At 37.4% G+C, this 13,819-nt stretch overlaps 1 protein-coding gene across 2 annotated transcripts in view; it reads left to right on the top strand.

Moving 5' to 3' along the window:
- Positions 1 to 13,108, top strand: part of BABAM2 (BRISC and BRCA1 A complex member 2) — a 179,185-nt gene extending 166,077 nt beyond the window's left edge. For both annotated transcript variants that reach the window (XM_052806382.1, XM_052806383.1), the window contains exon 12: positions 9,792 to 13,108. In XM_052806382.1, the coding sequence (XP_052662342.1) occupies positions 9,792 to 9,855 (64 nt within the window). In that variant the 3' untranslated portion in view covers positions 9,856 to 13,108. The remainder of the gene's footprint in view (positions 1 to 9,791) is intronic.
- The last annotated feature ends 711 nt before the right edge of the window (positions 13,109 to 13,819 follow it).

Here is a 13,819-nt window from a genome sequence, read left to right as displayed (position 1 = left end):
CTTCACAGACACCCGCTACCCTGGGACTGAGTAATCCCCGAGGGGAAAATGGAAGTTAAGAAAGCAGAAGCAGAATTTGCTATGATCTAAGACCACAAGCCTTCATCTGACTGAAGCAAATCTATTTATGTACATTGTGGAGAAGGTGAAGGAAGTGAAGTGTTTCTCTCTTAAACTGGCAAGCAGAAGGCTTCGTTTCAAAACGAGAGGTTCATTTTGCTATGTATGCTTTGGGACACTTAGACTTACTGTGTCTGTGCAGTACACCTTTGTAAATTCCCAAACATCCATACTGGAAACCTGTGAGAGAATAAATCCCAGAATCTTGATTTCCACATGATTCAAAAAAGTTGCTTGCATAGTTACTGGCCTTGGTCTATATGCACTGATTATGTCCAGTAGCTGTAATTTTTATCTGTAGTTGTCAGTTAAGGTCCATGCATTTGGTAGCACGTATATTCTTGGAACCAAACTTACCATCTTTTGCAAAGTGATGACCCTACTTATGCTGCTGCTTTAAAATAAACATTAATTGCCAGCCTACATAATGATCTACAGTCCTGGCTCCACAGCAGTTCCCTAGAACTCCCTTCCTTTTTATTTTGCCTTTAGTCAGGTTATTATATTTATGGTTGTTTTGTGATTTGGACAAATTGTCAAGATTCATTTCGCTTTATGGTAAGTTGGGTAGCAAAGTCATCTTAATTTTTACAACAGAGCTGTGTTGAATTCTTGACTTTATTTATAAAATCAATTGATATCATAGTTTTTTGGAACTGACACACAGATGTATAACCAAATGAAAATTTAATTTTTATTTCTGTTTGCTTTGGAGTAAAGCCACCTGTTATTTCTGCAATCAGCAAACCATTGAAAAATGTGTCTAAATATAACCATTTCTTGTACCTTTCTCTGTGACTTGAATCAAAAATGGTAATAACTCCAACAAGAACTTCTGGAGGAAAAAGGCATTGTTAATAAAATACAGAAAACAGCTCTTGGACATGACCGAATTTTAATGTTTAAACTTGAGATGTGTACTTAGTTTCACTAGTTCTACTACTTCTGTTTCCCGTTATGGTTTTGGTAGCACATGTTTTGTTTTGCTTTTAATTTTGGAGATGATTTTATGTCATGTAATATTATGAACTGAGCTGAAGGCAACAGTATTTCTTGAAAACTTGCATTTTGATGGCTGCCAATGGCAGACCTCCAGCTCTCTTGATGCTTGATTACTGTCCTGTCCATCAGCCTGGCTGCACAGTCAGTGCATTGTGTAGAATGGCAGGTAGAAGTGGGCATAGGAAGTTTACTAAACTCCTTGTGGGTAAAACACAGCAAAAGAAGGTAGAGAGAAATACTAGAAGAGGAAGAGAGATTATGTGATGAATTTGTTTGGCACCCGGAAAAAAAATTGCCAGCAGCATAATGGCATTGTGCACTGACTCCTTTGTACATTTTGTGTGTTCAGCCAGTTACAGTAGCAGTAATTTAAGAACTATTGTCTTGCTGTTGTATAAACACTTCAGATGTTTGCTTGACATCGCCAGTTTTGGAGATGTATAAAATGGAGAACTGTGTAGACATTGTGTTTCACATAAAAGCAAAATATTTGCTATAGATAAAGCTGCCTAGTAAGGAAATTATAAACCACATCCCAAAGAGCATACCATCAAGAAGCTTAGTTTAGAAACATGAATGCATGCCAAGTATCATTATGTATATTTGAAGCGATAAAGAAATCCTGGAAGGTACCTTTTATCATTCTGCTGCTGTGCTTGTATAAGTTTTAGTGATGTTCGGGTTTGAATGGTGGTTTAGAAATACTGCTACCTCCTGAATGCCTAACGCATGCCATAATAGTCCTGATTTTCATTAGCTCCTGAGCCTTTGCCACTTGGAGCCCGGCCTTGTTGTGGGCCTGCCTGCTACAGCCTGATTCCAGCCATGCAACCGAAAGTTAGAGTGCTGAGAACTATTTGTCACTTCAATTGTTATTAATATCTTAGATCTGGAGAGAATGTTAATTTGTTCTAACAATCATTTTCTCCTAATAGAGGTGTTGTAAAATGTCTAGCGGAGAATTAATCTCCTGTTACCCCATAGTTATCCCAAAGCAGGAGGCTGGGTTATTCTGCTCTGCGTGAGTGCTTGTGTATCTTTAGCCTGGTGAGGAATGCTGTGGAAGGGCTTGTGAATAAATAGACAACATGGTTTGCCTAATGGAAATATGTTTTTAATGCATTATCTGTAGTAAAAATAGCAAAGAGGTTTAAATGTCTCGCGTCTGAGTTTACAAGGAGAAACTAGAGAATCATAGAATCATTTAGGTTGGAAAAGACCTTCAAGATCATCGAGTCCAACCATCATCCATGCCCACTAAACCATGTTATGGAGTACCCCGTCTACACGCTTTTTGAATACCTCCAGGGATGGTGACTCAACCACTTCCCTGGGCAGCCTATTCCAATGTCTGAAAAGAATGGGCTTTCAGTAGTTTCCACACTTTTGCATTCAGCCCTTGTTAAACACAAGGTGTAGAGATGCAGGAGGAGGGTATAACCACCTGTAAAGGACCTAATGAGCACTCATATGGAATATGACCTAGATACATACCCACTATTGGAATTAATGTAAAAATTTCTTAATTTAAGTTCCTTTTGTTAATTAGTACTAATTGTGTTGAATTAGATAGCTCCTGACAAATGGAATTTAAAAAGAAAACAATTATATATAAAAAAAGGAAAGGTTGGCATCTTTGATTTTGTTCAGTTATAAACAAACAGCAAATCCTAGAGAGTTTGGAGAGTTATGGTAAATATCTTCTACACAGGAGATTAATTATTAGGGGTTCCATGAAGCAAACCAGCTGGCTGTGCTTGTGTAGTCACAGGAGGACAAATTCTCTTGTCTGGCACCCAAAAGGGATTGTTGTAGGTGTTCAGTATTTTCAAAACAAATTTTCATTGTGTCAAAACAAGTTGGAACAGGAACATAAAAATACAAAGGCATGCTACATATGTATGTATGCTCCGTGCAAAAATACTGTATACTTCAAAAAGTGAATAATCAGATGACGTTGATAAAGCCTGGGAGAAGCTCTTTTATAATTCTAATATGGCTATGCTGTTGAAATAATTTATATAACAAGATTTTATTGCAAGGTGTCAGCATAATAATACTAGTCTGGGAGGAATAGGTCAAAGACCTCAAGAAGCCTCAGGCTGTCCTTTACTCTGACCTACGCCCTTCTTAGTTCCTGTTTTCACCTAATTTAATTGGAAGAGGGTAGAACATTGCTGTCCTAACTAATTCATGAAGATCAGTCATCTCTGGACTAGATATTTTTCTGTCAGGATTCTGTGGATTTAAAGAAACTTGTAGATGTCTTGCAGCAGTTCCTTTAGAGTGCAGAAGGAAAGAAATATGGGATACAAAATGATGCAAATCCTAGAGTTACAGCTCCTCTAAAAGAAATGGACAGCAGTTGGGGCAAATGCCTGGGATTCTTAGATGTATCTAATACAGCTAAAAGGGGTACAATTCAGTCCTCACCTCAGTCCCGGGGTAAATAATAGCATTTGCAGAATACTCAAACTCACTATTAACCTGCTGGACAATTCAGACAACAGAGGACTGCTGAAAAGGGTGTCCTAGCTACAGACCCTACTCCAGAAGACTTGAAAGGGTTACGTAGAACTATTCAGAGATCCCCATGACTACAGGAGTGCCTGCTTAAGTCAGATCTATTAGCTTGAAAAAGTTGAGGAAAAGAACCCCACATTTTCCTGTATGCCTTGCCTAGAGTAGGAGAAAAGGGATGTATTTATCAAATATACTAGCTACTATGATTTTGAATACAATAAGGTTGTTCTATAATTAGAGGCTAATATTTTCAGAATTAAACCATAGTCACAGTAGATAACTAAAACATTTTACAAGAATGAATTAGAATATTTAAATAATGGGTAGTATTTAAGAATAAAGTTTGCTCTCAAAGCCAGTAGTAGGAAAAAAATCCAAGTACAATAACCTGAGTCTGTCTTCTGATGAGAGGTAACACAATACATGTGCCAGATGCGGTGATAGAAAGTAACGACAGCCCATGTGTCTTTGTGAAAAGATCAAGATTTTGGCTTAAGGGCTTTCATTTGCCAGTAAAGAATACACTGTACTAGTAATAGACATGTTGCTATACAGCTAAGTCTATACTTGATGTGGACCATCAGGATTACTTCACCCCCCTTCTTTTCCTCAAATCATCTCTTGATGGAAAAGGCACTTGAAACTCCCATATCTTGAGCTGAAACATAAAACATATGAGTGCAAACAGGGCTAGCATGGATTAATTTGAGATCAGTGTGCTGAAAAACTTGGCACTCTTGAACTGAGAAGTTTAAGGGTCATCTATTTTGTGAATGCCTTAGGAAGATGATTCATCACCCCATGATGAATGTCCTTGTCCCAGACACAAAAAGCAGAAATCTCATTGGTATAGCATTTTGTAAGCTTTTTTCCTTATGGAGTTTGAATCTCTATGTTCTGCTCTGAATTTCCCACATGAAGATTTTAAGAGAAATAGAAACACCTAGACAACTCTTCTAACTTCATTACACAATAAGCGGTAACTAGAACACCATTGTATAGTTGGCTATAGCACCAGTCAAGCAAAAGCAATAGCAGAAAGCAAATGCGTTACAGCGTTAGAATGCTTTCACCATAAATATATGTGATGGTGTTTGATAGGAGATCGCAGCTACGTAATTTAAAATCTTTGCAGATTTTCAGCATAGGAGTCTGAAGGCAAAAAGTATTATCAAATGGTCAATGCAGATTTTCTTCCAACTACATTTTAAAAACCCAGCACCAAGTTATACTGGAAAAAACATTACAATTAGAACGAAATTTCACAAAAGCATGTGAATTCTGAGTCAAGTATGTTTTAAGCGCCGCAAACCCACACCCTAGGATTTAGACACATATGGGCTTCTGGAAACCTTGTACCACAGTCAGTGTTTTATATCACTAGAAAACATGTAAACGACAAGCGATCCAATTCTACCTTCTTTTAGATACTTACCATTTGGAATAGCAAGACTTTCTTTCCACTGGATAATAAGGTGAATGAAAGATAAGTGCTTTACTGTCAGCAGATGTCCTTGAGCGTAGCACCTGAAATACAATGTACAGTTATCAAGTGTATATAGTGGTTAACTACAGCGAAATGTGGGGTTTTTTGTGGAGTGCTGAAGAAAAATTTCCATAGAAACCCCATAACTTGCTACCTTGACCTTGGAAAATGACCATTTGCGGGAACAAATCAAATAGACAAAACCCAATAGATTCTTACAGTAAGACACTCAACAAAGAGTTAGACGTGTGCCTGTATGAGTATGAAGATTGGCACCCACTCTAAGCTGAAAAGAAAACAACTCTTTAAATACTGTTTAAGCTAAGATCTAAACCATTACAAGAGGGATGCAGAGCCATTGTACTCAACACTCACACAAAGAATATCTGTGGACTTTGTACAGACCAGTTTCTCTGTACTCAAAGAAGCATTTTATGTGGTTCTTGTGAGCTTGGTGTAAGGTCAGTGTGACACAGACCCACCAAGAACATAGTAAAGCAGGAGAAAGAAGGAACTCTGCATTTCCCAGAAAGGAGAAAAAGCATTGATCAAAACCTGATTACTGCCATATGACACAGCCTAGAGAAACCCTAGGTCAGGTTAGCTTTCTGCATCTTCAGTGTAATTCAACAGGTACCCAAATTACTGAATTTTTTTTAATAACAGTTTTCGAGCTGAAAAGCATACCTAGTGGATGTAAATAATAATTTCAAAACACTTCTGAGCTACTTGAAAGTATAATGTGGCAAAGTGTCTGAAACAAAAAAAATTGAGATATTTTTATGTGAATTCCTGTGGTGTAGCACAGATGAAAGTTATTGAGGGTGTAAATTTGTGTGAATAGGGTATGAGAAAAGAATCTTTATCCAAAGTCCATGTTTACATTCCCTGTTTCTCTGTGCCTGTATGTACAGGATGCTGGAGTATGAGTGTTTCTATCAATTTAAAACCTTTCTAAAAGTGAGTATTCCATGTGAAAGAGGTCCTTACCATCCAGTCTGTAGCAGAGTATTATCCTTTAGAAAATTTTATATTTCTTTTAAAGTTATTTCTTGTAATTCATTGTGACATATGTCCATGTCATGGTCGTATTTGTGCGGAAACATGTACGGTTTGACCTCAATGCCAGTTGGTTGATAGATGAAACTTACTCACTCAGCCAGTAATTGGTGCTTATTCTTTTTTTCCTTACTGGTAAACTCTGCAGGGGAGAAAAAATGTCAGAATTTCCATTTCACAGGAAATTCAAATATTTTAACATATGGTTTTGTCCCAAAAATTCAGGTGAAAGGAAAAAGTTCTGAAAAAAATTTTGCTTTGAACATGTGAAAAAAATGCAGCTAATATGACACTATCATGCATCTGCTAGCAGTAGCACAACGCCTCCTGGAAGCAGGAATTTTCATGGTTTATCCCATCATTCTTCATGGACTGGGTCCTTTGAAGAGGCTACTTCTGCTCTTATCTTTATACTTACGACCAGGGCCTTGTCTGTGTGACTAGATACATCGTCTCTGAGATGTTGGATCGCAGATAAGGAGGTTAATATCAAACTTATTGTTTATGCTCAGTTCTACAAACCAGAACATCTCTTCTCAGATCAAGCCAAACTGAAGTACCTCATTCTTTTCCTTATTTTCCTGATGAAAACTCAGTGTTTTTTCCACAGAAATGCAAGCAACTGGGTAAAAATATAATTTTCCATTGAAACAGTCACATGATTTAAAAAAAGAAAAAATTCCAGGAAGCTCTAATAATGAGTAATGTCTTTGCTGCCTGTTCTACTCCTTCATATATACTCAAAATAAGTCTTATTGCTTTTATACAGTAAACACTTGCCATTCCCTCCCTATATGCAGTGTTCATTAATATCGAAGCAGTTTAACCTCCCTTCTCCTACTTCCCCATCTTTCCTCTTCAGTCTGTTACATGTGCTGTAGCTGATACAGTCCTATCAACTATACTGTGCTTTTGGATCTCTTTGCAGGATCTTTTTTGTTTTGATTTGGGGTTGGGGGGATGATTTATTTTTTGTGTGTGTGTGATGAACCATAATTATCCAAATGTTTTTTCCAAAATTTCTTTAATCTCAGATATCTAGGATGTGTGGGAGAGGGGCAGAAATGGAGGAACATATCCTGGGTAAATACGTGGTACTACATTTGCTTCAGTCTGGACAAGACCACAAATGATAAGGGCAAACTTCAGCATGTACTTTAAAGTATGGAAAGAAAAAAGTAGACATTTACAAATTATGAAGTACTAATGGAATTTTTGTAGTGAATGGAACATCGCCAAGAGGTTCATATGAACTACCAGTGAAATAACATCCTCTTTGAAATAGTACATCTGATCAGAATGTAGGGAGGTGTTAGATTTAGTTTTGCAGCAAAGGATACAAGCTCTACTGCAGGAATCAGTGAAAAGAAAGGATGCAACTGTAGATAAAGATGGTGTGGGAGGGTGTATGTGGTATCAGAAGCATTCGTTCTGGAATTTACCTAACAGAAAAGTCGTTGAAATATAATGCTGTAAGTGTGGTTTTAATACAAAGCACAGAAATGCTATAAAGTTCAGAAGAGGAAGAAAAAGTAGGAAAATACTTCTGCTTATATCCCATTTAACGTGATTAAGAATTTTTGCAGTTTAGGAAGAGGGAAGTTTTAAGTAACATTTATCAAGTCAGTAAGAAGAGCATGTGCATGGAAGAGAGAGTCTGCAGAGAAGCTATCAAAGGGGAAGGAAGAAACTACTTAAAATAAGCAAGCAGAGGAAATGTAATTAAATGTTAGGACAGATAATGCAAGGAGAAATAAAAGGATCCTGGCATTGACAATGTGCAAGTGATATTCCTTGAGCTAGCAAAATGATGTAGAGCTGACCAGGACATAAAGAGGCAACAATTTCAAAGGTATGCTATAAAAACACAAATACAAAAGTGGCATTCAACTGTTAAGATCAGATGACAGCGTACCTTCTCAGCTGGTTTATGTATGCGTATGTGCCAGGATGAACAATCACTTCTGTAGCATGATTATGAGGGCTGCTTTCTGAATTTTGATTCAATAAATCAAAGTGTATTCTGTAAATACACAGCACAATCTGTGTATGCTATAAAATGTGTGTGCTGGTTGTCCTTTTCTTTTCCATTTCTAGGCTCAGCTTCTCAGTCCAGAAATGCTTTTACTTTCCATTGTTCTTTTAAACTTTGGATGGCATCTCATGTGTGTTTACAGCTTCTGTACAAAAGTTGACTGCAGCTATCTGTTAATTAATTTGCTAGGCACAACTTCACAAGAGAGGGGAGCATTCTCTTTTGTGATCTTGCAACTTTTTTAGATATGAGGGGGTATGATTAGTGTTCAGTGACTGCCAAAGCTTCTACCCAAATTATGAAACACATACCATGATTATGAAGATGATCAGCATATGTTTGCTTCAGGAGGTATACCAGTAGAGAGATGGGTAACAATGTGAACATAACTGCAGCTATTCTCACTTCAGTTTTGGTTGGTTTTGGGGTTTGGGGGTTTTTTTGGTAGGGAGAACAGGAGGAGGTTCTCCTTGCATAGAAATTTATAAAGATCAGTGATATGAATAGAAAACAAAATGTTTTAAAAAAAAAAAAAGTAGAGAAAGTGAAAGTTTGGTGCAGAAAGTAGTAGGCAGAAACCAAAGGCAGAATGATGAAGCAGCTTCTAATATAACTTGCAAATAAAGGGTATAATTGGGATACATAAAATATGTTTAGTACACAGTTGAGTATTTCAGTGCAATAAACTCAAAGGTAGAGTTCACAAATTTGGATCCTTAGGATCAGCTCATTTTACAGATTTATGAGTCATTTGATTCTTTGTAAAGAAGACAGACTAAGATCCAAAATATACAAAGCACATCTTAATTTATAGAATAATGTTCTGACTTTCAAAGTCTAATAAAAAGAATTACAATTCATCCAAGGTGTTAGTATTTATTTGCTACATCTTATGTAAAGTACTGCCATCGACAGTGACTCTGTATTGTATCAAGGTTTCTGTAAGGAGACAGATAAAGACCTTATCTCCTGCACATATTCTGACTTCTCTTCATGATTGTCCTGCTCCATTGACTTGTCTGTCTTTGGGCCTTTGGTACCACATGTGAAGCTTTCTTCAGCATGGGGGGGGGGGGGGGGGGGGGGGGACTTTTTATCCCAGAAACATGGTGAACATCAACTGCATCAAAAAGTCCCAGTTATAAAATGCTGCAGGCAGTGATGTAGCCACACTTGTGGCTCATCTAAGTGTTTCTCACTTGTACAGCCATTCAAAGGTTTATTTTCCAGTGCATAATACAGTTTATCTCTGGAGCTTTGCATTGGATAAAATATGGATGGTCCATCAGGCTCTTCTGACAGTGTCAAATTACTGATGTTGATTGCATTAAGAGGTCAGCAGTGAGGACACTGAAGAAAGAAGTACGGCTGGGTTTAGAAAGCTGAAGTGTATGGATCTGCTGCGTACTAAAAACTTTTAAGAAAAACACTACCCATTTATGAGATCCAGTAATGGATTGAGCATGGTAACATTATGCTTCTCTGTTAAAACCTTGGCTATATAGATGCACACACCATGTTCTAAGTTTACTCCTTCCTAACCATGCATTTTCTTTTTTTCACTAGGGCATATTTCAAAACGTTTGTCCCTCAGTTCCAGGAGGCAGCATTTGCTAATGGGAAGCTTTAGGCAGCCTTGGGCATGGAGATAATACTGGACAGATCCTTCAGTCTGCGTGTGTCAGCCCACAAGAAGAATGCCTGGAAATGGGTCGGACTGTCTTGATAGGTGCTTTCTTGCCTCTGAAATGGTTTTGGTAGCTTCATTTTTTGTCAGATTTCTGAAACAGAGACCTCACTAGCATGCTTAAAACTCAATATTTGATATTCGTCCGGTCCCTTTGCCTCTGCCACCACCATTCCTTTATATATCTACTGGATTAAATTTAAAAGGGCGTGTTTTGATGTGATAACATTTTCTTGTGCCAACAACGTCCTCTATGTTATGCCTTGTTTCCTTGTCTTCAGATGGTGTAAATTGGATTTATTTTTTTTTCCCACGGAAATACAACCTAATTTGTATATTTAGTTAATATTTTCAGCTTATCCTAAAAAAATATAAAACTGCCGTATGTACCAGGAATGCCTACTGGACTGTACAGTGCCATATTCTGCCTTGGAGGTTTGTGTCTTGCTGTGGTTGTTACTCTCACAGGTATGGATGAGTTGCACAGTTTAATTCTCAGTGCCTTTCAAGTTGGTCTGATATTAGTGTGGCAGGGTGTTGGAGATTTTTTTTTAATATTTCAGTTGAAAGCTCATCTTCTATGAAATGCTATGCTTTTATGCTTTGTTTTTATTTCCAGTTGTACAATTCTGGTGTTTTTCTAATGACCTCCCCTTGCCATTATGAAAAAGTTCTACTTCTTTAGTACCAATATAACAAGAATATATGTGTTAGTACCAATATAACAGATACGGTACTAATATATTAGTACCAATGTAATGAAATAAAGCTCTTTCATAGACCTGTAATTTTTCTAGGTAAGATAAATACTGCTAAGAAGCAAACTTTCAACAAAGGAATGAATGATGTCTTGGAAAACAACTGATGAAAGAATGTAGGGCTATAGATATTTAGCTTAATGCTTAAGTTCAACATGTCTTCTCAGAAATAATTTTAAGTGTATATAAGTGGAAATATTACATTCCCTAATTCTGAAATGCCAAATGCAAAATCCCACCTATTCATCCTTTCTTTCATGCTTGTGTCAGGTGCACCATTTGGGGCTAAGTGTCATGATGTCACTTCCCAAATTAATTTGTAAATAGACCAGGGTACTTTCCAGTAAGGAATAAAATTAACAGTGTATGTTGCTTATAAATGGCATATGGAAAATGTGCCCTACTTCTGCTAAATATAAGGAACTAAATGAATAGTATGCAGATGATACAGTGGCACTGGAAGACATTTAATTTGAAATTATTCACTATAGCACCACTATCTGCATATGCAATGAAATATCATCAAATTACTTGATTGCCAGTATTCTCCTACCCTTTCTAAAACTTGTTATTTTAGATTAAAAATAGTGCTTTCCATGGGAATGTCCACCTAGAAAATGTGGATGGGTTTTGAGCAGTGAAGCTTAATAATTAAGAATTATGCAAATAATTTGCCTCTAGAAACAACAGGTATTTTTAGTTAGTTGATAGGCAAAATTTTGGTTTATGTTTAATACTGAAGGTCTTGGCTGGAAATTAAGCTGCAAACAAAATCAGAAGCCTTATTGCAACTCTACAGAGGAGGGGGCATATTTTGTCCTGTGACCCATCCCCTTGTGACTCTTGCTGCATTATCTGAGGGCTGTAAACAGCTCCAAAGGTCTGAGCCCGATTTCCCTTGATGGAGGCATTGCATTAGGCTTTTGCATGCAAACCAAGACTTACAGCAGATGTGAAGGATAATGGTTTTACGTGAATAGCAAAGCCACACACACATATTCAAGAATAAGCTAACTCTTGTGAATGGGGTGGGAGGAGAATGGCTAATGAAAAACATTTGTTCTCATAGTGTTCAAAATCTGATAGAAACAATCTCTAGCCATCTTCAAAAGGTAAAAACCAAACCCTCAAGTTGCATCAGTAGATTCCTGGAGTCTTACATTTTATACCCTTGTGTTTGATTCAGTGTTGTAGTGATTGCCTCATGACATAGTGTTTGCTTTATATACCTGATTGTCCAAGTGGCACCAGTTGGGGTTTTTTTATCTTTTCAGAAGTTACCATGATTCAAAGGCTAGCAATTGCAATATGTTTCGAGAAGAGGTCCAATCTTCATAATTAATAAGCATTTTCAACCAAAAATGCATTACCTCAGTCCTAGTAATTTTGGACAAAGGACTGCTTTATTATCGAAGGACTAAGAGTTTTAGAAGCCATGTAAGAAAAGTCTTTGAGGATATAGAAAGCCTAAACCAGCAATTCCTTATATTGAATTCAATAGTTTCACCAACTTTTCACTGGTATATATGGACATGAAGCAATGGTTTCAGTCTAGTTTTACATCATGCTACAGCTGATAGTATTTTGAAAAAGAAAAGAAAAAGGTAGAAAAGTTTAAAAACCAAATTGTTTGTGTTTAAGATAAAGTCTGCAAGCCTATCAAATTTTAGATTAGAAGAAAAGGCATTTTTCTTACACTTAATGAACATTTTCTTTTTTTCAAAGCCACCCTGTACTCTTTGACCTGCACAGTATTTTATAGAGCCCTTCCTGATAGTTCTCAGAAGAAGGTATTGGGGGTGTTAGCACTACAAATGGGGTACTGGGAGGAGAAACATGGAAATGAGTGAACTCTTCTCTCCAGAAGGAGGATTACCATATAAATACTACATTGGAAAAGAGAGTTAGTTTGAATATTTTTATATCAAATCAAGTATTTGTTGAAGGCATTTAAATTAGTCACAAAAGTTGTAATCTAGTAAGTTGGCGTCATTTCTCTTATCTCCTGTTTTGTGATAATATCCGTTGTGGCCAGTTTAATGGCAATGAGACTTTCAGCGCTTTCTTTCCTATTATGCGATACACGCAATTGAATGGAGCAGTCAGACCTAGGCTAGTTACTTTGGTTTATGAGAACCACAAAACATAGGGGAAAAACAGCAATGCTACAAACCTATCAAAAAGTCTAAATTCTACTCTGTCATAATTTTGATTGAAAGAATACAGTAAGTCTCTAGTTACTATGCCCCATTAATGCACAATTTTCCAAAGGTCCTTAAAGTGCAAACTTACAGTCAAGCCTTTATTCATCTGCATATGTAATCCACTGTGCTAGAGGCAATACCAAATCTTTCAGATTCAAATTTAGACTTTCTGTGAAGTTGCTGGAGAGACTGGACAAACAGCTGGAAGAATAAATAAAAGTTAACTATATCATACGTAGTTTAGCCTTCATTGATCTTTCTGTTGTACTGGTCATTGCTTTGTTGATCACCACGTTTCGTTTGCTGAATCAGCAGCAGTTTTGGTATCATCAGTATCCTTGAACATCCTCCTGTTCATAGACGGAGCAGACCTGAGTCAGTTTTTGAGAAGAAATCATTGCTAGAATTAGCACGGATCTCCTACGCATTGTTAGACCCTCACTAGGCATGTTTCTCTGTGTGTTTCCTTTCTCATCCTGTCTGGCGCTTGCAGCAATAAGCATCTTTGGTGAATCAGTTGGAAGATGGGATTTAGCAATGAAGTGCAGTACCTTAAGTGTTACTTCAGGTGGTTTTACACAGAGACTTCTTACCTAAGAAAGAGGAGAATAAGTCTGAGTAGTCTCCATCGAGCAGTGTCCCCTAATACAAGGCTGAGGGTTTAGCAGAGGTCAAAAACCTGTCTAAGTAGTGAGTAGGGACTGCTGCTTAGACATCCTTCTGTGTCAGTACCGTTAATAACCAGAGAAGCAGCAGGTGGTAGAAGCCCCTAGCAGCATGTGAGGGTCACCCCTGGAGGTCTAAAATACATTTCTAATACCATGTATACACAGCAGCGATCCATGGAGATGAAGGGGTAAGTCCTTCAGTGGAGAAGGAGAGTTTCTCACCTTTCCAGCTTTGTGAGAAAGGCGTGCTGCAAGGAGTTAAAAAGCTTCGGACACG

Source organism: Harpia harpyja, chromosome 13 (assembly GCF_026419915.1).
Source record: "Harpia harpyja isolate bHarHar1 chromosome 13, bHarHar1 primary haplotype, whole genome shotgun sequence".
NCBI lineage: Eukaryota > Metazoa > Chordata > Aves > Accipitriformes > Accipitridae > Harpia > Harpia harpyja.
This window is presented reverse-complemented; position numbering and strand designations above follow the sequence as displayed.